This window comes from Narcine bancroftii, chromosome 1 (assembly GCF_036971445.1).
Source record: "Narcine bancroftii isolate sNarBan1 chromosome 1, sNarBan1.hap1, whole genome shotgun sequence".
Taxonomy (NCBI): domain Eukaryota; kingdom Metazoa; phylum Chordata; class Chondrichthyes; order Torpediniformes; family Narcinidae; genus Narcine; species Narcine bancroftii.
Genome location: NC_091469.1, coordinates 447822644 through 447848468, shown reverse-complemented (window position 1 = coordinate 447848468; position 25825 = coordinate 447822644). Strand labels below are relative to the sequence as shown.

The window sequence follows — 25825 nt, the reverse complement described above, 5'->3', positions numbered from 1 at the left end:
ATGCAGGTAGGTGGAGATCAGCCATGAATCTCATTGACTGATGAAGGTGGTTCAAAGGGCTGTTGGCCTGCTCCTATTTCTTGTGTTCTTATGTTAATTAAGTTAATAAAATTATGATCAAATATATCTTAAAAGGGTAAAAATTTGAGGTTTAGTTATCAGGTCACATTACACAAACATCTCATTTGTCATGGAAGAGATATGCAGTTGGCTATAGTTGGCTTTGCAGAAACAATAGGCACTTTCAAGTGGCCAATTGCCCCGCATGTAAAGCTGGATGTTTAGGCAATATGCGGCTGTTTTGAGGCATATTATTATGTATTAAACAAATAAAACCAGTTCTGTTTAAGTAGCCATTGTCTTGGTGAATTTCTGTTGCTGCTAGTTTTTGAGTCCTTTGGGCTCATAACATATTGTTGAAATTGTGGCTTTATAGGGGTTCTGAGAAACCCCTAGTTTACTTGAAGTACTTTGCATAATTTCTATGGCATGGCAATGCTGCACGGTTGCATAATGAACATGTGCACTGGTTCTGACTTGAAAAGAATTAGGCGTGAAACCAGAAAAAATACAAAATCTTTTCAGAAGAGAAGATCTGCAGAAGAGAGGGCAATAAAAAAATTATTTATATTAGTCTTTCATAATGAGGTCTTTTCAACAGAATCTTAGTTGTTGGTTCTTGGGAACAATCTTTTTTAAACTTGTTCTAGGTGGGTTTGTTGATTAGTTTATTTTTGTGAAGCCATGACTTTCCTGGGAAATAGCACCTTGTACCTTATTGTTCTTTCTCTGTGGCCTTCAGATGAACCTGTTACCCTATTAATTGGGATGATTTTAAAATACGATTCCTTAATGTTTTGTCACTTTTGTTCTACCTCAACATTAACAAAGTTTTGCAAATATTAATTTGTTCCTCCATGGATATACTTATGCCCTGTTTCTATTCAGTCTGCATCCTGAATTATCTTTCAATTATCTTTGCCAAATAATAAAATATTATTTTACTTAGAAATGGGACCAATGAGGATAGAATGAAAGAATAGTGACCCGGTTGACTTTCTACATGATTTCTCCATCTGCCTTTTCATTTTGTTAGTTACTGTTAATCACTTTTCATGTGAAAGTGAAATGTATATTTTGATGTGTGTTATATTTTCTTTCAAACAACTTCAGTGCTTCGAGTAATAATTACAATGGGGATTTAACAGATGTTTTAGTTTGGGACAGAATTGCTTGGTTGAAGTTGACGAAGTCATAACGTGCTGTGATTGATTGGTGTTACTGTTGGATTTCAGAAGTTTAAGAAAGCACATTTTGTTTTTGCAGTCCTTACAGCTGCTGTCACACAAGCTTCCTTGCAGTCTATGCTTCATAAGCTCCTCACAACTGGACCATCAGCTTTAAGCATAACAGCTCTTCTTTCCCAAGCTACACAGCTGTCTTCTCAGGGTAAGGTTTTAAAAAAAGCTTAATTTCCATTATTTTGTCATAAAGAGTTGCATTACAGTCAGCGGAAAGGATAAGACGGGGGTCAGTTGGAGATGGGTGGACTTGGAGGAAAAGAAAGAGTAGCAGATAGTGGTGGGAAGGGGTGAAACAGAGACACAAAGGCCATCATTGCTAGAATCTGATAAGTAAGGAAAATGATCTTTGAAGAAGGGCTCGGGCCCAAAACATCAGCAATATGTCTTTACTTCCTAAGGACGCTGCGAGGCCGGCTGAGTTCCTCCAGCATTTCTGTGTGTTTTCAACGACAATCACAGTGTCTGCATGTTTCAAAATGATAATGGGAGAGGGAAGGAACCAGATGGGGGAGGGTGTAGTGTGAAAGGTCTGAGTATTAGGTGAATGGAACCAGGAGGAGGAAAATGGGTAATGGTTGTGGATAGAATGGGAAAGAAACAAAAATTGGAGGTAGAAGTGCAGAGAGAGAGAGAAAAACACAGGAGTTAAGGATACCTGAAACTGAGAAATTGTGTCACAGAAAATTTTCTCCTTCTCCTCAACTCTTAGTCCATTACATTGACAACAGCATTGATACTGCTTTCTGCACCATTTGAGATTAGTAAAATATGACCACAACAGACATTAAGAGTATGTATAGTTGCCATTTGGGTTCTCTTGGAATCTCCAGGAATTGAAGGTTAAGTGCCAGATTAATGATCAAAGAAAAACTAGATGATTGTAAAATGATTGTGTTCTTTTTCACATCTCCTTTGGCTCTCTTACTAATTTACAAGTGACAGAGATCTGTAAAAAGGATACTTGATTGACAAATTTAAAAAAAAAACTGCTTGAGGAATTCAGCAACTTCAGCAGCATGTCTGGGACGATCCTGATACAGGGTCTTAACCCAAAATATTGACAATTCCTTTCTCCTTCACAGATGCTGCCTGACCTGCTGAGTTCCTCCAACATTGTTTTTTTTTGCTCCATATTCCAGTGCTGTGTCTAGTACCTTGTCTGTCTTGAATCAATGAGAAGAGATTTTGTTTTAGGAGAAAATACACAAAACTATTTGCAAGGTATATAATGATGCAATCAATTTATTTGCACATTTTTGAAAAATGCTTTGGTGTGTATTAGTCTGTATCTTTTTGATTATTTATGCCCAAAAGATTAACCTTTTTTCTTAGTGATCACAGAAGTATTATTTGTGCAGAATGCTTTTTATTTTAACTATATAGTAAAACCCCTGGTGTTCGGCACTAATACAGCTGCAATAAGAATAAAGAGTTTAAAAGAGAAAAGGCGAAATACTAAACTGTACTTACACTGAACAAACTTCTTTTGCGTGAATATATGTACTGTCAAGCATTTTACTTTATTTTCAGTCGCATTCTTTGAAAAAATTTAAACATCACTGCATCTGCAGGTTCCTCCTCCTCCACAGAGCCACCCAAAAGATGATTTACACCCCCACCCCCCACCCCCCCACCTTCCCTCAAGTTTACAGTTAAAGCTTGTGACCGGGGCGACTCTTGCCAAGTACGGATAAGGAGACACTTTAAGAGAGTCACACCAACAGCGAGCATCATCAACCAGCTCTTCATCCTGGGCGACGCCATTTTATTCAAACACAACTCTATTCAAACAGCTGCTACGAGGGCACTCCGCTGGCTAAATATTTGCTCCCATCTTTACCAAAGATTTACATGTTACTTCAGAAAACATTTACTACTTTAAACTTGCATGCTTTTTACTTTTTTATTTCATTGTTATTTATTTTAATCTTTAAAATTTATTTTCTCTGATTTTTTTTGCCGATTTGCTTTAGGCTGCCGGCCACTTGAATTCTGAATACCAGAGGTTTTATTGTTCTTGAAGATGGGTCCACAATCTCTGAGTTTAGGAGGGCAGTGAACATTTGTGTGGATTGCCCCAACTTTGAGCAAATTGAATGAAGGAAAAACACAAATGCCACTCTACCTCCTTGATCAGCATCAAGCTTGCATCTTGGATTTTTGATCTACATTCTTGCAATTATTTTGTGCATTTTTTATTCAAACATAACTTAAATCACTAATCTGACAGTTCCTCATTAATATCAACAGTTTCATTTTTTTTTAAATTTTCTAACTTGGTTACAAATTGAGAATTGTCAAGAACAGTCAAAATTGAAGCTTGTGTTCGATTTGCACATGCCAGTTTAAGTTTAATGAAATAGAGTTCCCTCTGGTGGTGGTAATAATGAAATGTAAACTTACGAATATACCAATCATAAATCAAATCCCCTGGAAAACAGTGCAGCAGGAACAGGCTCTTCGGCCTTCCATATCTGCATTAGTTGACCCTTTTCATTGTTTGAATTAAATTTTTAGAAAATTAATATTAACTTTGTTACAAAATATTTAGTACAGTGAGAGGAGTTCTTCTGTGAACAGATCAGCAGGTTATCTAACATCACATAGTCTTGTATCGAGCACAAGTTACAGAGTATCAGATTATACTGAAAGGGAGGAACGATAGGCAAGGGTGGCATGAGAACACTGTTATAGAGTTCCTGATGACTACCCAGATGAAAATGTCACTCAAGCTTTTTTTCCAGTGGAAGGAGAGAAAGTGGGTGCAGGGAATGGTGGATTTTTCAGAATGTTGGCTCCCTTTCTGAGTGGATGTGGATGGAGTCATTGAGAGGAGGGAAATTTTCATTATATAATTGGCTGTGTTCACTCACTTTTGTAGCTTCTGGTCTTCCGAGTAGAGTAGTTCCCATACCATGCTGTAAGCACCAGAAAATATGGTTTTGATGGTGCACCTGAAGATGTTGTTGAGGGGAGGAGAGTGGTGAAGCAGGGGAACATGCGGAAAATCTTTAGTCTTTTGAGAAAGTATAGATGTTGGTATAGTTTCTTTACCATATTTTTCATGAATTCATGGCATAAACTGTAGCTTTCCAGGGTCAAACTATGAGATTATCTACCTCAACAAACCTCAAAGTAAATAGACATTTATTTTGAGAATTAATTAGCTCATTTATAGGTTAAAACTTCTCAGCAGACTGAGAAATTCTCATTAATCTTTGTTTTATGAACTAGCATTTTATGGATACTTTAAAATTGTTGAGGATAGGAATGGATCTTTATAAAATTAAGCTAGTTGCTAAATTCCATCACTCTTCAGGGTGGCTCGGTTAGCGTGGTTAGCAAAGGGGTTTGAATTCCACAAAGGAATTTGTACGTTGTGCGGGTTTTCCCTAGGGGCTCAAGTTTCCTCCCACTGTTCAAAATCATATCTGAGGTTGTAGGTCAATTGGGTGTGGGCCAAAATGCCTGTAACTATGCTGGATGTCTTAAATTTTTTTTTAAAATCATCTTTTCATTCACCTGGTTCTGTTTTGATCACCAAAAGAGCAGATCCACCTTTTGAATTCTTGCTGCATTAAAATAGAAGCCAGAATCTATGACAAGTTTCCCTTCTGCCTCTATCCTTTACTTTTTGTGGGAAAACAATGCAATGATGTCCTGCTCACCCAGATAAAGTGTATGTGTAATACATTGCCTCTCCATTCTCAGTGTAGTGATGACTACATGGCCACTGTCTGGCTTGCGAATCAGGAGGTCATTGCGAATGGCTTCTTCTAAATGACTGCATCTGTTGCAACACCTCATCGGTGTTCCCCGTTTTCTCTGTCATGGGGCAGTCAAGTGTCCAGGCGGATAACTGGATAGGTTGGTTGGGCTCGTTTGCCTTGGTTAGCAGCCAGCCTAAGAGAAGGACAACTCTGATTTCAGATGGGGCTTATTAGCCATGTCAGGTCATCCATCTAGTAGAAGGACATTCTAATGTGATATCTGCGACCTGAGGCCATGGCAGATAAACCCCGGATTTAAAGGGTGGGGCCAGTACTACGCACACTGCACTCCATCTAAAATAACACATTGTGCAGCTCGAAGGCATCTACCCACGTCTTCGACCATCCTCCCCGACCCTTCATTAAGCCCTGCAGCGATGGGAAAGGAACGAAAATAGCAGGTGGAAGATGACAGTGGAAACCGCAGTTCCAATCCTACGTGCAGGTGCATGGGTCACCTGATGCTAACCCCAGAGATGATAACATAATTCAGCAGCGCCCTGGACAACCAAGCAGTCTTCTCTTGGGACAGCACTGCTTGGTCCACACGGAGAGGGGACTAGAAACAGTGACCTAACCAAAGCTCATTTTCATTTCCCCCAGTTGACAAGCTGCAGTCAATGGGCATCAACAAATGTGGTCAAACAACAATTTAAAAAAAAAAGAGAAAAGGTATGCCTCACATGGTGAGCAAGGACTACAGCTCTCACAACCAGGCTCAATATTAGCAGACAGTGGTCACCCAGAATGACGCTCCGCTCTAGTTACACATGAACTTTCAAGATTAAATGTCGACATTGCTACTCTCAGAGAAGTCCACTTCTCAGAGGGAGGCAGTCTTCCAAGAAAATGGCGCCGGATACATCCTGTATTGGTCAAGCAAGCCAGAGATTGAGAGATGCCTTTTGTGGCATTGGCTTTATGGTTAGGACCTCCATTACCTCCAAACATGTAAATCTGCCAACAGGTCACACGGACTGCATTATCTCCATGTGCCTTCCATTTCGAACCAAGCAGTATACCATGCTCTTCAGCATGTATGCCCCAACTCCTACAAAAAAAGTGTTACTCTGATCTGCACAACCCCATATAGAACACCCGTGGAGACACAAGGTCATCATCCTTGGTGACTTCAATGCCAGAGTAGGCCAAAATCCAGAAGCCTGGAAAGGAGTACTTGGCAAACATGGTATTGGAAGCTGCGACAGTGGGCACCTTCTGTGAGAGTTTTGCGCGCACAACAAATCACCAACACCATCTTCCAGCAGAAAGACTATCTGAAGATGAACTGGATGCATCCATGGTCCCAGCATTGACACCTCATAGACTATATCTGAAGCACCAGAGAGACCTTCGAGATGTCTTTCTCACCCGTGATGCTCAGCGCAGAGTGTCATATGGACCATTATCTTGTCCGCTGTAAAGTCAGTCTCCACTTCAAGTCCAAGCCAAAGAGAGGAAGTGCTTCAAGGAAGGAGTTTCAGGTTGACGATCTCCAGTCATCTGAAGTGAAAGCTGACCCGTCTCCAGAACTACTTTGGGAATATCTAAAAACCACTATCCTCCAGATCTCTGAAGAAGTCATAGGTCTTCAGCGAAGAAGAAGAAAGACTGGTTTGATGAAAACAACCAGGAGATCCAAGAATTGCTGGCGAAGAGATCCGCCCACCAGATGCACCTTGCTCAGCCATCTTGTCTTGATGGAAAAGCACCCTTCTGCCTCGTATGCAGCAATCTCCAGCACAGGTTTCGAGAGATTCAGAACGTATGGTGGACCAACCTCGCAGAGATAACTCAGCTTTGTGCAGACACCAGTGACTATAGAGGGTTTTATGAAGCCCTGAAGGTCCAGAGTCCCTTGCACTGTGCAGACGGCCAGGCACTCTACACAGACAAGGTATCCAGCCTGAACTGGTTGTCAGAGCTTTTCCAGACTCTCTTCAGTGCCAATCGCATGGCCCAATACTGAGCAATTCATTGCATCCCACAACAGCCAGAGAAAACTGAACTTGACAAGATTCCAACCCTAGAAGAGACCGTCAAGCCAAAGAGCTGTTGAAAAGTGGCAAGGCCACAGGAGTCGATGGAATCCCACCAGAGAATTGGAAGCATGGCAGCCCAGCATTACGCACCAAATTCTAAGAGTTCTTTGTCTGCTGCAAACTATTTCAGGACCTCCGTGATGCAGTCATCATCATCCTGTACAAGAACAAGGGAGAAAAGTCTAACTGTTCCAACTACCAGGGACAGGAAAAATCCCACTGATTTTCCGTCACAGGAAAAATCCTCGCAAGAGTACTCCTGAACAGACTGGCGCCCATCATTGCAGAAGAACACCTCCCAGAGAGTCATTGTGGCTTCAGGGTCAACAGGAGCATCATCGACATGTCATTTGTTCTCAGAGAGCTGCAAGAGAAATGTAGGGAACAGAACAAGGGACTGTATGTGACGTTTGTCAAACAAAGAGTTTGACACTGGGAGCAGGAAAGGTTTGTGGCAAATCGGATCGAAAAGGATACCCCCAAAGTTCTTCAACATGGTCATCCAGCTACATGAAGATCAGTGTGGTCAAGTCAGACACAACAACAACCTCTCCAATCCCTTCTCAAAGGTAATGGTGTAAAGCAAGGCTGTATCATTGCACCGACTCTTCACCATCTCCTTCAGCATCCTCCAAAGGGCCACAGAAGATGTTGATGACTAGGACAGTGTCCACATCTGATACTGCACTGATGGCAGCCTGTTCAACCTGAGACCAAGACATTGAAGCAACTCCTTCGAGAGCTACTCATCACTGATGATGCTACCCTTGTTGCCTATACAGAGACAACCTTGCAACGTATAACACCTTGCTTTGCTAAGGCTGCTGAGCTCTTCGGAGTGGAAATCAGTTTGAAGAAGACAGAAGTTCTCCATCAGCCTACACCTCAGGAAGATTACCACCCTCCCCACATTACCATCAGTGGGATTGAGCTGAAGACAGTCCACCAGTTCAGCTACCTGGGGTGCACCATCTCATCTGATGCCAAGATAAATAGAGGTTGACCACAGACTGGCAATGGCAAATGGTGCATTTGGCAGGCTGTAAAAAAAAGTCTGGAACAACAAGCATCTGAAGAAAGACACAAAAGATCATTGTGTACAGAGCCATTGTACTGACCACCTTCCTGTTCGGCTCTGAGTCATGGGTCACCTACCGCTTCCACCAGTGCTGCCTCTGCACCATTCTCAACATATAGAGGACTGACTTGGTCACCAACGTTGAAGTCTTCGAACAGGTGGAGGATAGCAGCATCGAGACCATGCTGTTGAAGACGCAGCTACGCCAGGCAGGGCACATCTCCAGGATGAAGGATCATTGCCTGCCCAAGATTGTGCTGTATGGCAAGCCCTCCACTAACCACCATGTCAGAGGGTCTCCGAAAAAGAGGTACAAGGACTCACTGAAGAAATCCCTTGGTGCCTGTCACAATGACCATCGCCAGTGGTCTGGTCTAGCCTCCCAATCGCGTGGCCTGGCGACACAACATTCACCAGTCCTCCTTCAAGAACACGCGCAGGGCTTGCCTTAAGGACAAAAGGAGATGGAGGAAGAACTGTGACACAGCAGCACCAAATCCAGAACAAAATTTTCCTTGCAGCCACTGTGGACAGGCATGTCTGTCCCACATTGGCCTCGTCAGCCACCAACAAGCTTGCAGCAGTCATGCTCAGTCCCCTTCCTAAATCTTCATTCGTGAAGCCAAGCCATGACTAGTCCTGAAAATATCAGGTTGATTTATTCCAAAGAAGTATCATTTTTTTTCTTTGTGTATTTCTTTACTTTTTACAGGAGCTACATTTTGTAATGAAGTTTGGAGATAGTTTCTCATTGAATCTCAAACTTCCATCTTTCAATATAAACACATTATAGGCCTGTGGAGTTTATGACATCTGGTCATTATCTGTGGAATCATTTTCTGTTTAAAAAAAAAATTGCAATTGCTGCCACTCAAAATTATGCAATTGCATTATATGTATGGCAGGCTCCTATTATATATTTTTATATGGGCGTGCAATGTATTAAGAACTTTTAAAGGTTGTTCAATGGGTCTGGTAACTTTCATACAACTTTGCTTTTCCTTTGAGGGAAACATTCTCACTTTGTAACTGCTTTAGTGTTTTTGAAAAATATTAATATCTTTGTTTTATTTAATGGCATCTTTTGATGAAAATCAATTTTGGGCAGTTGGAGTATTTAAATTTTTTTATTTACAATGCAGCTCCTCAATCTAATCAGTCTCCGATGTCATTGGCATCAGATGCATCATCCCCAAGGTCATATGTGTCTCCTAGGATTAGTACACCGCAGACGAACCCAGTTCCTCTTAAACCGCTAATGAGCACACCTCCTGTGACATCTCAGCCAAAGGTATGTTGGTTAATATCTGATTTAAAAGCTGAATATTTGTTTTTTGTTTATTGCACTTTTATAATGACCAGCCAACTCTTAAACTGTGCTTGAATTACATCTTGATTTTACTTTGAAATTGTCCCATATCTTCAGTATGATTTCATTGAAGTTCAAGAGCTGCAAAATTATGTATTCTATTTGTGCATCTGTAATTATTTATGAAGCTTGCACATATATTTTCAGATTTAAGTTGATGGTTTAAATCAGGCAGCACAGTTAACCTAGTGGTTAACGCAACGCCATTGTAGCACCAGTGGCCTGGGTTTGAATTTGGCTATGCCTGTAAGGAGTTTGGGAATTCTCCCTGTGTCTGTGTGGGTTTCCTCCAGGTGCTCCGTTTCCCTTCCTCCCTCCCTCCAAAAACAAGGGGTTTCTAGATTAATTGGCATGGGCCGAAGGACCTGTTACCCTGATGTATCTCTAAATTAATATGCATTAATATAACTGGGCTTTATTATAAGACACAAATTTGAATGTATTACATTGCCACTGCATTTAGAAATGGGGCTGGCAAAATGCAAGAATCCAAATGCTATTGAAAGATGTGATTTCATTTTTCATTCATCCAATATTCTCACAAAATGATTCAAGATTTAATTTATTGTCTCGTAATAAAAAACTGTCATATCACATGAAATTGCCTTTTGTCTGCTGTAAGGCAGACAGATTCACCACCGGCAGAAATTGCCTGAAGCACCTCTTAGAGTCAGAGAAGGAGAAGCAAAAGAGAGTTCTTCCCAGACTCTCCGAGTGTCTGTGGATTCGTCTCCAGTGCTTCCACAGCCACAGAGTCCGTCCAAGCCATCAGCAACCTGAGCCTCCGATACGATTGCAAACTCTTCAGTGCCCTTGGCACCCTGGTTCTGATATCTGATATCCCTACATCAGTTTTTGAGCCAGTCTCCAGTAGTCCACAGCCTGCTGTGAGTCCCTTGACCACCACCTCCAGCAGGCCACAGCCTGCGAAGGTTCCTCGCCTAGCATTACCAACAGTCCACCACCTGTGTGGGTTCTTCAGCCACAGAACAGTTTACTGGTCTGCTGCTGTGGTCACCATCTCCTCTGCTTCTCCTCAGACAGGGGTAGTCTCCCCATTTTCTGGTCCTTTATGCCAGTCCTTCACTCCCCTGAAGTCTGAAACTCCTTGTGGCTGCTACTGATCATTGGTGCAAACATCTTGGACACAAACCCTCAGTTGCAGTATTTTAAATAAAACTACTGTCGGCTCCTTCAACAGGCAGTTCAAAGCTTGTGCAGAGCTGACGCCAGTCGGACTGGGCATTTGGACCCTGGGGGAGTGCTGTCTCTGCTCCTCACTCTCCGTGGGTCCACACCAGTGGCAATACTGCCATTGCAGCAGCCCCGGGTAGTAGATGGAGTGGTGCACTCGGTGGGTCAAATTCCTTTCTGAAATTTGCTCTGATAGCTGGGTGCTTTTTACATCAGTGCTGCAAGATATTGGTTTTTAAGGTATTTATGGGCAGCATCGGTTCATTTTTCCATAATATAATGTACTATATTTTAATCTAATTTGCATATTCATTGATGTACAAGGTTGTTCCAACATGTGTACTGCCTATTTTTCTATAAGTTATTATTAAAAAAATTAAAATGTCCTGAAATGAATTGTATTGTCAGAAATGAATGTTTGTATTTGCTTTTGTTTAGTCTAGTGCTTCAGTTGTGAAACAAGGACCAGCACAGCAGCAGGTATCTCAGCAAACTCCAACCGCTGACAAACATGGACATGAACCTGATTCCCCTCGTAATGTTCAACGTTCAAGGTAAGGATTTTTGATCTGGATGGCTGCAGGTTCAATTTATTGGGAATTGGGTGTTTACTTTAAAGGTTTTGCATCACTGAGAGAACCTTTCTTCTCCAAATGGAATGAAATGGAAGTTGCCAATGTGTTTTTTTTTGTTTTCCATCCCTACACATCTACTTTTAGTAAAAATATCTGATAGTATTTCCAGGGAGTAAGCTTGATAACCAAAATTGGTTCCAGTTTTTCTTTCAGGAAGGATTTACTTGCTTTTTTTTAATACAGTGATAGTTTCATCTGACATAATAACTTATTTTTATTTCATAAAATCATTATTTATTACAGTGCAGCGGTAGATCATTTGACCAGTTCCAATCTTTGAAAAAGTGCTAAATTTTCTCCACATTCTTTGTAGCACACAGTTTAATTTGTTTTTTTTTATGTTTATACATCTCACTTTCAAAGGTGGGCAGAGGTAGGAGAATAAATAGTCATTTTCAAATTATTCTAAATTAAAAAGATTGAGTGTTTGGTATAAATTCCTCTGCAACATCTCTGATTTAAGTCTATATCCTTTCATTCCCAACTATCAGTGGAAACAGTTTATTCATTAAACCCATTAAAACCCTTTTATGAATTTTGAAGTGAACCCTTTATGATTTTTGAACATGCCTGACAATTTTCTCTTTGATCATCATTGCCTTTAGAGAATAATACTCTCATTTCCAAAACTGTACCAGATAACATTGGACAGGAATAGGCCCTGAAGCCCATGAAGTTTCTGCTGTTCTGCTGTCCATGCTTCAAATTGAAACTCCACACCTCTCTGCACATGTTATATATCCCTTTATTTTCTGCCTCTTCATGTGCCTGTCTAAATGCCTCTTAAATATTGCTCTCGTGTCAGTTTCTACCCCTTCACCTGGGAGCGCATTCCAAGCATCTACCACTATCTGTGTGGAGAAGAAAAACATGCAAATCTTCTTCAAACAACATGCTCCTCTCCTTAAACCTGCGTCCAAAAATCAAGTTGCCGTTCAGCATCTAATGTTCCACGGAAAACAAAGCAGGTTTGTTCATCTTCTCCTTGTTGCAGGGTCTTGTGAAACATCTAATTTCCTCCACAGGTGCTGCTGTTTCTGAATTCCTCCAGCAGTTTATTCTTACATATTCAATCTCTTGTGTCTTAGCTAATGTTCTCTAATCCTGGCAATACCCTGCTTTACCTCTTCCACACCCTTTTCAAAGCCTCCACTTCCTTCCTGTGAAGCGGTGATACAATTCTCCAAATGTGGCCAAACTAAAATTTTATATAGCTATAACATGACTTCCTGACTTTTGTTATCTATGCCTTACTTGAAGACAACGTGTAAACTCACCACTTGCATTGCCACTTTCAGAGTGCTGTGGACTTGCATCTCAAGATCCCTCTGTATATCAATTATCCTAAGCCTTATCGTAAAATCTTATCTTTGACCTCCCAAAGTGCAACACCTCACCCTTGTCCAGATTAAACTCCATCTGCCATTTCTCTCCCCATATTTCCAACTGGTTTATATCCTGCTGTAACCTTTGACAACCTTCCACACCATTCACAACTCTGACAATTTTTGTGTTGTCTGCAAACTTACTAATACGGCTTATGTCCAAACTACAATTTTATCGCAAACATGAGGTTCCAGGACTTATCTTTGCAAAACACCACTGGTCACAATTTACTGGTCCGATTAACTCTCTTCACATTACCTTCTATGACAAAGCCAATCTACCAAATCTTCATCAATCCCATGCGCCTAAATTTTCTGGATCTGCTTTCCATTTGAGTCAAATGCTTGTGTGAAATCAATGTATAAAACATACACTTCTCAACCCTCATCATTGTAATCTCAAACTCCAATTACGATTGTAAGGCATGACCTCGCCTACACAAAGCCATACTGATTCCTAATAAGCTTGTGCTTTTTCAGATGCAAGTAAATCTTATCCCTAAGAATCTTCTCCAGTAATTTTCCTCCTATGTATGGCTTATGGCATATAATTTTTCTTGTTTGTCTTTGTTGCTCTTCTAAAACAGCGGAAAACTATGAACTTTTGTCCAGTTCTTTGGGATCTTTTATCTGGCTAAAACAGATTCAAGACCCTATCAATCTCCTGACTTGTCTCTCTCAATAACCTGGAATATATCCCAGCAGCTCTGGAGATCGATCTTCCTTTTTGTTCTAAAGGATATTCAACATCCTCCTTGATATCAACCTTCTCTTTAATTTTACCCCTTCCAGATCTTGCTATGCAATGTACTTCTTGGTAAATACTGATGGGAAATAGTTGTCCATTTCCTCTGGCTCCAAGGATAAATTCTCTCATTTGTTCTTGAGTGATCTTGCCCTATCCCTATTTGCCCTCATGCTTTTAGTGTATTTACAAAATTTCTTTGGATTCTGCCTAATCTGACTTCTCAAGGACATTTCTTGGTCCCTTTTAGTTATCCTGCCCTTTTAGTTATCCTGATTCTGAGACTTTACGTGTTCTTCCTTTTTTTTTGTGGATGAGATGTGTTGCAAATTTAGTCATCAAGATTCCTAAACCTTACTCTCCTTGTCTTTCTTCCTCATAGGAACATTATGTATCATCTTCAATGACTTGATTTTCTGAAAGCATAGTTCCAAGAATTAGCCACAATAGTTCAGATGAAGTCTCTAAACGAAAAATTCTGTGGGACCTTTTGTCTTCCCATCATCACAGATTTGTGTGTGCACGTTCTCAAATCTTTCTGCAGGTGCCATCCTTCATATTTTCAATTTCATTAATATTGTTTCTCCTCATTCTTTTTTTCCAAAATAGTGTTCTCTGTGAAATTCCATCTGTCCATTTCACATTTGCTTCTGCCATCTCAAAATCTTCTCAAGTGTCTCAAATATTTCTAGGTTATGTCTTGTCTTCAAACTTTGAAATTACCATATGTTTTGTATTCTCAAATTCAGTTAATTGGTTTTTTTTTAAAACACAGGGAGGTGTGGAAAGAATTCAGTTTCCATTGAGACTTACTGGTCATGAAGAGCAGAATTGATTGCACCTGGAAAAGGAAAAGGCAAAAAAATTCATTGGGGCTTTTCACCTGATTGCCTGTTCTTGGCTTCTCTGTTACCAAGTTAAATGATCTTGCTCCAAGGGCATGAAGGATGTCTTGTAAAAAAATATCACTATCTTGGGTTAACAAAGAGCTACTAGAGAGATTCAGCAGGCCAAGCAGTATCCATGGAGAGATTTTTATCAATGTTCTGAGTTGGGACCCTTTTACCGAGACGAATGTGGTTGATTGGAGGGAGAATCAAGTGATTGGAGTCAGCAATGACAATAAGATATAATCATTGGAATTGTTCACCCTTCCCCGGCATTCATTAGTTAACTGCCTCAGGCCTCCGCAACTCTTGCTGAGAATTACGATTCATCATCTTCTGTGAGAAGAAATTCTTGCAGCTCTTTATTTGTAAATGATCAGTCCTTTGTAACTGTGAACCTTCATTGGAAATTCTCCCTGTTATGCACTCTTCAGATATTGTATATTTCAATAAGATCACCCTTCATTTGTCAAGACCCCAAAGATGCAGAGTATACTGTTTAGTAGCTAATCTAGTGAAGAAGGAAATTCCAGTTCTAACTCCTGGACTTTCACTGCCTTTTCATTTTCCAAACTGAAAAAAGGCATTTCTGATTTTAAGACTTAATTCCTTTCCATGTAGCTACTGACCCTTTAATTCTGTATACTTCAATTTTGTAAACAACCTTTTCTTTGGGATTTGATTAAATGCTTTCTAAATTTGAAAATGGATAATGTATTTCATTCCTTCATCAGCTTCCTCAAGTACCTCATCAAAAATTCATCTAGATTAAGGAAAAAGTGTTTCCCTAATCAAATAAATGCTGTCTTTTTTCCTCATATTTCCCTAGAACCATTAATATTTTCCTGACTGGTGTTTTTAGACGCTCTTCCAACTAATAGGCATTTGGGCACGTGCAGGAATAGCAAAAGGTCAAGTAGGCCAAATGCAGGCAAATGGGATTAGCTTAGGTAGATACTTCGATCAGCATGGATAAATTGAGGTGATGCACCTTTTTCTGTGCTGTTTAATTCTAGGATTTTTAACCAATAGAAATGGTTGTTTTCTAATCGCTCTTTGACCATTCTTCTTCAAAGCCTTCATTTGTTTATTTACTTAATTTTTTTCACCACAGAAATGATCTGAGCGTCTTGCAACACACCTTGGATGGATAATTTCTTTTTCATGTTATAATGATTTTACTTCAGAATGATTTGATGTTTGGCGGGATTCTAGGTTATTTGGGACTTGTTTCTTTCTCACAATAGCTTTAATCTGGTGGAAGATGTATCATAGTTGAATAGGAAATGAACTCTTGGAGAGTTTTGTTTACATTCACTAATTGACACGGACTGGCAAAGGAAAAGGATGAAAAATTCAGGCTTCTCTAAAGTTGTGATCCAAATCAAAATTTTAAATAAGAAGTTTAAAAGGCAATACCCTAAATCAATAATTATTTCTCTACCTATTTCCTGCTTAAAAATTTTGTGTTACTTGTGTCCATGTAAGTTAACCAAATAAATTGTAAACAATATTTAATTCTCAAGAATTGAACAGTCTTGTATTGGTGAATCTGTGAAACAGAATACCTTTAACTTGTCACTCTAAAATAGGAAGCAAAATTTGCCAGTGTTCAAACCATACCATTCATATCTATTTGCTCTTGAGAAGGTAATGAACCATTGTGTTCAGGTGGTGCAGGTCATGGGGCATATAACTGCACAAAGGGATAGGCCCTTCAGCCACATGTCTGTGCAAAACATATTTAATGTCAAAATTGCCCTGCAGCTACAAAATGAGGATGAGTTCTTTGGGTGAGGAACTGTATTCTATTTGGGTAGGCTTTTTGATCTGGATAGTGTTGAGATTCTTGAGTGTTGTGGCTGTCATCCATGTATTCCATCCCATTTCTAACATTGATTTCTGGATGGTGGAAAGCTTGGGGAATTGAGACATGTTATAGAATGTCCAACCTCTAATGTAACTGAGTGGCACTTGGTGCTGCTGCAGTAGATGTTCAACGTTAACATAGGGAAATTTGTCTTTGTGGAATGTTCAAGTTCTTCCTGTGAACACGTGTTTCTGCCCTCTTGTAAAGATGTGTTGGCTTATGGCTAAATTGTCTACTGTAAATCAGCCCTGGTGTAGAATGGTGGCATGAGAGTCAGGGGAGAACTGACAATCTGGGAGGAACACAATAAATGGGAGTGATGGGATTACACTGAGAGCCCGTGTGGACTTGATGGACTGAAGGGCTGCCACCTGTGATAAAAGAAAATACGAGAAGAGCTTCTTTTCAGTTGATGTCTGGGAAATGTCATTTGTATCCATTTAAATCCTTTGTATCCTGTTGAAACAGATGTTCATTGCTATTTGTGACAATTATTTCTATTTTTCGACCTCTGCCTGTTGACAAAGTGTATTCGGCAGGAGGCAGGCACTATCTCGATCTGAAGAGTTGCAAATACAATAAATATTACACAATTGTGTACCGGCATTGTAATTTCTGACTTTATGATAGAATTCATTATCATGACAGGATGGTCATTCCTTAAGTTGATTTAGACTGTACACTGCTTGAAAAATCCTCTGCCCATTTGGGAAAAGTGACCATTTCACTAGTTAACTGGGGCACGCAAATTCCTGATCATCTGGAAAGTGTGTAAAACCCATAAAGCAGGGTCCTTCAACTTGCATTTAATGTTTCAAATTTTGCTGTTCTCAAAGGCAAAGATGGGTAATAATCAGTCATAACATGGCAACAAGAACAGCCATAGTGATCATTGTCTCCTTCACTTGAAGAGAATATGTGCAGACTGCCCAAGTGCCCTAATTTGAAATACAATAGTTTGACTGAATTTTTGTCATCAATCACATTATTATATGTAATAACTTCCAATTTGATAACATATTAAGCATAAGTACATACAATATTTAATCACAGAATCAGGCTTTTTGATCCATAATGCATGTGTTGTCCATGATGTCCTGTTTTGTACTGCTGTTCAATTTGCTGCCATTTATTGGTAATTTATATTGGTTGGATTTGCTCAGAACAGTCACATTTCATTTGATCAATACACAAATGCTGAGAAACTCATAAGGGTCATGCAGTGTCTATAGGAAACAAAAGGCATGAATTCATGCCCGTTGGCCTGTGCTGCCTCCCCATGCCCCTTCTCTCTTTGCTTATCCTCCCCTATCTTTTTATTTAGCCCCTCCTTGATTTTTTTCCACATGATATGACCAGTGTTATAGGCCTGAGCTCTTCATTGTTGTGTGGAAAAAAAATCAAGGAGGGGCTGAATAAAAAGATAGGGGAGGATAAGCGAAGAGAAAAGAAGGGGCATGGGGAGGCAGCACAGGCTAACGGGCATGAATTCATGGATGAATATGGGTGGGAAGGCAGAAGAGAAAAAAGCTATAATAGGGGGAGGAGAAGGAAAGAGGTGGGGAGTTGGAGGATAGGAGACGGATTGGGAAAGAGAGAGATGGGGAGTGGTAGGGTGGCTACCGGAAACTGGAAGTCATTGTTAATGCCATCTGATCGGAGATTGCCCAGATAGAATATTACATGTTCCTTAACTTGGTTCTTATTGATTTGGCAGGCATGTCAGTGTGGGAGTGGATGTGGAATTGAAAACGTTGGCCAATGGGGGATCCTCTATTGCAACAGAAAAAGCATAGGTGCTTAACAAAATGATCTCAGTCTGCGTCCAATGTTTAGGAGGCCATGATGGGAGCACTGGATACAGTAGATGACCCCTGCAGATTCTCAAGTGAATTGCTGCTTCACTTAGAAAGACTGTTTGCAGTCCCAAATGATGTTGAGAGAGGTAGTGTGGGTGCAAGTGTAGCATTTCCTGTGGCCACGTGGGTAGGTACCAAGGGGCAATTGGTGGGAAGGGATAGGAGGATGAGGAAGTCCAAGAAGGGGGGTTCCTCTAGAAAGCAGAGAGTGCAAGGTTGGATCATGCTTTAGGTGGCAAAAATTGCAGAAGATAATATGTTGGACGCAGAGGCTGGTGGGGTAGTTGGTGAGGATGAGGGGAATCCTGTCCTTATTGTGCCAAGGTGGGGGGGTGGGCTACTGCAGATGTGTACAAAATAGAGGAGGTCCAGGTAAGGGCTGAGTTGAGGGGAAGCCACGATGATCAGGAATGGAAGACCTCATCCTGGGAGCAGATGCATCGAAGACGAAGGAATTGAGAGAAAGGAATAGAATCCTTACATGGGGCAGGATGTGAAGATGTGTAGTCAAGGTAACTGTGGGGATTGGTGGGTTTGTAGAAAATGTATGTGGAGCAATACACTAAAGTGCTGGAGAATCTCAGCAGGTCATGCAGCACAAAGCTAAGAGATACAACCATTTTAATTCCACACACCATTCCCACACCGACACGGCCTCATGTACTGCCAAACTGAGGCTATCCACAAATTGGAGGCACTAATTGAGTTCTCCAATTTCCATTAAACCACTCCCCTGAGTGTTTCTCTTTCCCTATCTGTCTCCTTTCCACAGCTCCCCTCCACCTTCCCTCTCCATTCAGGAGCTACCCCATACCCCTATCACTTCTCAGTATTTTTTTTCTTCTACCTTCCCACTTGTATCCATCAATGACCTGTATGTTAGCTTGTGCTCCTCTCCCTGCCCCTTCTTTCCTCTCCTCCCCCCCCCCCCACCTTTTTATTCAGATGCCTGCCTGCTTTTTTGCTCATTCCTTGATGGAGGTCTCAGACCCAAAACATTGGTTGCCGTTTACTTCCTATAGATGCTGCTTGACTTGCTGGCTTTTTCCAGCACCTTCGTGTATTGCAATACAAGAAGTGTTTTGATTTCTTCCATAGATTTGAGGAATTTCTTCAAATAGTCAGCATGCAAGTTTGAATGGAAACTTTTTCTTTGGCCATGTTCTTATTTCAAGTCCTGCTGAATGAAAAATATCCCTCAATATTTTCTTCTGTTTGATTTGATCCAAACTACATGACTGCATTGTATCTACACTCTTTAAAATAATCACTAGGTCAACATGCAATAGATTAGGTATTGATAGCTCTCAGCATCTGGAATAACAACAAACATTATTTTCTCAAATTCCACTATTGTCATTACTTAGGTTACATATTTGTGTCAGTGTATATAGTTTAAATCCACAATTGAATCTGATTGAACCATTTGTTTTACATTTTGGAATGGAAATTTGTTATGTCCACCATACTGTTAGTGCTTTAAAAAAAAAACATTTTTTCAATTTTATGAAGACTTTGTATTTTCATTTGATGCTTTTAGTATCTGATTGCTGGTAGTTTTTGACTTCTTAAATCTCAGTTCCTTCAAAACCATAGACGTAAAAGGATATTTTGCTTCATACAAATCCTGAGATTGTTGAAACTCAATTAACAATTCAGTTTTTCTACACTGTGAACACTGGAAAGGTGTTTTGGAAACATACTCTTGGAAATTTCAAGGTTTAGCATGCAAAACTGCATGATCGCACTACAGTTGACCAAAGGTTTTGCTGTAAGACCGGGGCTGTGATTGAAATGAACTAATTGATCTCCATATCTTTTCTGTCTGTAACATTTGCAAGAATAGTCATTGGGAGGATTAAGCCTAGTCTTCAGTATAAATAAACTCTCCATGATACAACTTTATAACATGAGCTGCAGCCAAGTTGCATAGTTGAAGTGCTTGCTGGCATCTTCTGTGAAAAGAGCACCATGGAAGAACAAGTATTTAAGGTTTATGTGTAAGATTTCCTTTTAGTCATAAGGGTAGTAAAAGAAAAGCAACCTTTCCAGACTAGAAATCTGGCTACTGACACTTATCCTGCCACTGCCACTCTGCTAGGCTTCTCAATGTATCCTTACCGCTGTCATGGACACAAACTGAATGCCAGAGGACAATTAATGTTCCAAACATTTAAGATAGAGTGGGATGCACCTGATTATTCTGAATTTGTTATTACTGTATAATCCCAAATGCCATTGTAAAGAAACGATGTCTCTAATTCCTCAGGAATTTGCAGAGGTTCGGCATGTCACAGTATCTGATGGTGGAAATGGAATCTTAAGTTTCTTGTTTCAAGTATTTTCAATCATATATTGAGAATTTTAAATAACACCTCAATCTTTGTGTATCTGCTTCTCCCTTGGTACTATTTTCTGCGGTATGGGAAAAAACTTCCCTTTGATTTGAATAATAACAGCAGGGGCAGGATGGAACCTCAGTACACTATCATATTTCTGGAATCTGAAGCAATGGTAAATAATCTTTTCATAGGGGATTGGCATATTTGAATTTTGATCCACTTCTGAGGCTGTTCACAGGAAATGAGTGATATTCTGCTGTCCTGGAGTGCACAACTCTTCAAGGGTACTGCCAGGCCAAGTGCTGCCATCTTGGGCCAGAAACTATGATAGCATGATTTTAAAATAAAACACAGTCATTTCCTTTAACAGGAAGTGTAAAGCCTGTGTGGAGCCATCAGCGGTAGGACATGGCAGTAGGACCTTGCGGAGGAGAAATGTGGCTCTTCTCTCTGATCTTAGATTGTCACCTAGTATTTGTTCTTTTCAACCATGCCATTTTTGTATCCATCAATTACTGCTCCCCAATGTATTACAATAAAAGTCCTGTATCCACCAGTACTGCAGATGTATATCTTGGATATGGACCTGCACTTGGATCGATGCTCGGATGCTGTGTCTCAGTTGATACCCAGCATGATCCCCTGGGTATTGCATCTTGCTGTTACTGAGTGGGACCTGAGGACTAATTTTTTTTTAAACCTAACATAGTCCTGCAGCATTATAATGGGCATTGTAGGAAGATGGGACTGCATGGAGATTCCCCACGACAGTTGGAAAGCCTCTAGATAAATGGCAAACAGTCAGATGGAACAGTGGGGCTGTGAGAACGAGGTTGAACCCGCCTATCATGTGTGCAGATCTAAAGGCTGTTGGAAGCGTGTTTAATTACACCATTCGATTTGGCTGTGGAGGGTCCATCTTGTCCATAGTAACCTGAATTTTAGTGCAGTGCCAAAATACCTTTAAAAGCCCTGTCACTGGAAAGGTCTTGATCACTGTAGATAGACACTACATCTGAAATAGACTCTGGTCCATCAGTGGTTCTCAACTTTTTTCAGTCTAAAGCCTTCCTGGCTTCTGGCCGAATATGCTATGGTTTACTAGTGGCAATAACTGAGGAATATTTCCAAGTCAAAGGCAGCTCTGAAAGAAACATATCTTTATCTAATTTATAGTATTTTATTTAACATTTTTAAACATCTAATGGAAACATGCTGTGGTTCATTAGTGGGCCATGGCCCAAAGGTTGGGAATCACTCATACCAAACTATTTTTCTGCCTCATCCCATTGTCTGGCACCTGGAGCATAGTACCCCCACCCCACTCCCAAACCCCTCCCATATATGTGCTAATGGAATTTTCTCTTAAATGTTAAAATCGAATCTGCATTGACCACTTCTGCTGCCAGAATATTTCACAATCTCACTGCCCTCTGAGAGAAGTTCCTCCTAATGTTCACTTAAACATTTCACCTTTCACCCTTAATTAATGTCCTTTCGTTCTTGCCTCACGCAACTTCAGTGGACACTGCGTGACTTGCTGAACTTCTCCAGCACTTTTGTGCATTGCACTGCAATCACAGCATCTGCAGACTTTCCTGTTTAATTTGGTGGAAAAAGCCTGATTATGTTTATTCCATCTGTACCCCCTCATAATTTTGTGTACCGCTATCAGATCTCCATTCATTCTCCAGTGCTACAGGTATAAAGTACCTATTCAACCTTTCCTGGCAACCTCTTTGTAAATTTTCTCTGCGCTGTGTCAATCTTATTGATAGTTTTTCCTCTAGGTAGGTGATCAAATCTGCATGCAATACTCTAAATTTGGCCTCACCAATTTATTATACGACTTCAACAAAACATTCCATTTCCTGTGCTCAATACTTTGCTTTATGATGGCCATTGTACCAAAAGTTCTCTTAATAACCTTATCAGTTTGCAAACAGTAAATGGCCCATTCCAACCCACGACAAATCATAGCTGGTGTCTTTAACCAGGCCTGACTCAAGAAAACTGCCCATTTACCACCAACACATAAACCTGCTGCACCAGAGATCTCACCAACCTTGATCACTACTACAGCAAGATCGGGAAAGCCTACTGTTCTTTCCTAAGATTGAATTTTGGCAAGTTGGATCACCCAGCTGTGCTCCTTCTACTTTCATATAGACAGCCTAGAAAGAGAGGCTCCAGAGATCAGGACTGCCAGAGAGTGACGGGAGGCTGAGAAACAGTTACAGGACTGCCTTGTATTAGTGGATTGGTCCGTGTTCAAGAATTCAGCTAAGGAACTGAATGATTACTCCAGGATCGATACAGACTTTATCAAAATAGCTGTTACACTCATGGTTTTCCATAATCAGAAGTCCTGGATGAACAATGAAATTCTGAACCTACTGAGAGCCTGATCATAGGCATACAAGTCAAGAGATTAGGTCTCTGAAGAGCAGGTACAGCCTACGAAAATCCATCTCCCAGGCCAAGTGGAGATTACTAATGAGAGTGGATGATTTAACTAACAGAACAAGGAAGAGCAGGTACAGCCTACGAAAATCCATCTCTCAGGCCAAGTGGAGATTACTAATGAGAGTGGATGATTTAACTAACAGAACAAGGAAGACCCCCATGTCCCTGATGATTCTCTACTATCTATATGAGGATGGTGTGGGTTGCCTTTAGGAGGGTGAAGCCAAGGAAAGCATTTGGTCCAGACCAAGTACCCAGCTGAGTACTGAAAACCTGTGCTGACCAACTTGACAATGTATCAACAACTATCTTCAATATTTTACTCTAGCAGAGCATGGTACCTACCCTGTTTCAAATGGTCTCAATTGTACCAGTCTTCAAGAAGAGTGTGGTAACCTGCCTCAATGTCTACTGACATTGCCTCCATAGTGATGTTGTTTTAAGAGGCTGGTGTTGAAGTTTATCTGCTCCTGTCTGAGGGGAAGCATAGATCCGTTCCAGTTTGTCCACTCCATTAATTGGTCTACAGCAGATGGCATCTCACTGGTTCTGCACAAAGCCCTGGAACACCTCCAGACCCCAATCAATGAGGATTGGTAAAAATATCTCCACCATCTCCCATCAGTACTGCTCCACACAGTACTGCCCCCTGCTCTACACCTATGTATAACTGTGTGGCTTGATGCATCAATAACACCTACAAATTTGCTGACAATACCATGGTAGTGGATTGTATAAAAGGGGGCAATGAGTCAGCATACAGGATTGAAAATTTGCCTGAATGGTGCATCAATAACAACCTTGCACTCAATGTCACCAAAACCAAGGACCTAATTGTGGGATTTAGGAGGGGAAAACCAGGAATGTACGATTGAATGATCAGAGGTGGAGAGGATGAGCAACTTCGAATTCTTGGGAGTCACCATCTTGGAGGACCTTTCCTGGACCCAACACACGAATATTGTGAAAAAAGCACGGCAGCAACTTCACTTACTCAGGAGTTTGCAGAGGTTTGCTATAACATTGAAAACTTTGGCAAACCTCGACAGATGTGGTTATAAGTGTGCTGACTGGCTGCATCACAGCCTGGTATGGGGACACCAATACCTCTGAGTGGAAAGCCCTGCAAAAAGTAGTGAATGGAGCCCAGTGCATCACAGACAAAACTCTCCCCACCATCAAGGAAATCTACCTGGAGCCCTGCCATTGGAGAGCAGCATCTGGGAACCCCACCTTGCAGGTGATGCTTTATTCTTGTTGCTGCCATCAGGAAAGAGGTATAGGTACTACAAGACTTGTACCACCAAGTTCAAGAACAGTTGCTACCCCTCCACCATCATACTCCATACTCCTAAACAACAAACTCAATCAGAGACTCATTTAAGGACCCATATTTTGCACATCATTTATTATTGAATATTTATTTTCTGTATTACATGGTTAATTTATTTGCATTTCTCTCTTTTGTATATATACCTTGAGTACAGTTTTTTCCATTACTGTTAAAGTCGAAATTCTGCCTGGCCTGCAGGGAAAAGGAACCCAGGGTTGTATGTGATGTTATGTTTGTACTCTGACAGCTTGAACTTTGATCTTCTGTCAGTATCTGAAGATGATGTGCGGGCTGCCTTCAGGAGAGTGAGTGTCAAGCCAAGTACTGAAAACCTACGCCGTTTAACTGGCTATTATATCATGGACATCTTTAAACAGTCTCACTCTGTCAGGGCATGGTATCCCCCGTTTCAAACAGGCTTCAATTGCAAACTGCCCAAATGTCTAATAACCAGTGGTACTTGGATCCCTGGTGATGGAAGTGTTCTGAGATGCTGATATAGAAACGTATCAGCTCCTCTCTGAGCAATGACGTGGGTCTGTTCTAATTTTCCTATTGCAGCAACAGGTCTAAGGCTGATGCCATCTCGCTGGCTCTTCACAAAACCTTGGAATGCCTAGACTGCAAAGATGCATACATCAGAATGCTCTATATTGAATAAACTCAGCATTTCACACCATCATCCCCTCAAAACTAATTAGCAAACTCAAAGACCTGGCCTCAATGCCCCATTGCGCAATTGGATTCTGGATTTTCTCACTTCCAAAGACCAATCAGTGTAGATTGGCAAGAGCATTTCCACGACCATTAACACCAAACCACCACAGGAATGCATACTTTTCCCCCTACTCTAATCACTTTATATCTACGACTGTGTGACTTGGTACTCAATAATACCATATACAAGTGTGCTGATGTTACCACTGTAGTGGGCTATATAAAATGCGGCAATGAGTCAGCAAATAGGTGGGAGATTGAAAACTTGGCTGAATGGTGCACTAGCAAAACCTCTCACTCAGTGTCACCAAGACTAAGAGGCTGATTCTAGACTTTTGGAAAGGAAAGCCAGTGGTGTGCGATGCAGTAATTGTTGGGGGGATCAGAGGTGGAGAAGGTGAGCAACTTTAAATTCCTGGGAGTCATAATCTCAGAGGACCTGTTCTGGACCTATCATATCAATGCCATTGTAAAGAAACGATGTCTCTAATTCCTCAGGAATTTGCAGAGGTTTAGCATGTCACAGTAAACCTTACTTCTGAAGTGTGGAGTGGGAAGTGTGCCGACTGCTGCATCACATTGTGTTATGGTGGCACCAATACCTCTGAGAGGAAAACCTTGCAAATGTTAGTGGACATAGCCCAGTAAATCACAGGCAAAACTCTCCACACCTCAAGAACCTCAACATTGAGCTTTGCTTTTGGAAAGCATCAGCAATTTATCCAGTATTCACACCACCCAGGACATTGCCCTGTTCTCGCTGCTGCCATCAGAAAGGAGGTGCCACAGGACACATACCTTCAAGTTCAGAAATAGTTGCTATCCCTCA

The 25825-nt window shown here is 40.8% G+C and overlaps 1 protein-coding gene across 3 annotated transcripts in view; it reads left to right on the top strand.

Moving 5' to 3' along the window:
- The window catches only part of waca (WW domain containing adaptor with coiled-coil a), a 133136-nt gene that overhangs the window by 89330 nt on the left and 17981 nt on the right, over positions 1-25825 (top strand). For 2 of the 3 annotated variants that reach the window (XM_069914517.1, XM_069914515.1), the window contains 3 exons: positions 1327-1449; positions 9337-9485; positions 11196-11311. In XM_069914517.1, the coding sequence (XP_069770618.1) occupies positions 1327-1449; positions 9337-9485; positions 11196-11311 (388 nt within the window). Of the gene's footprint in view, positions 1-1326; positions 1450-9336; positions 9486-11195; positions 11312-15523; positions 16878-25825 lie in introns of those variants that run through there. The other variant, XM_069914518.1, reaches the window with a different exon arrangement.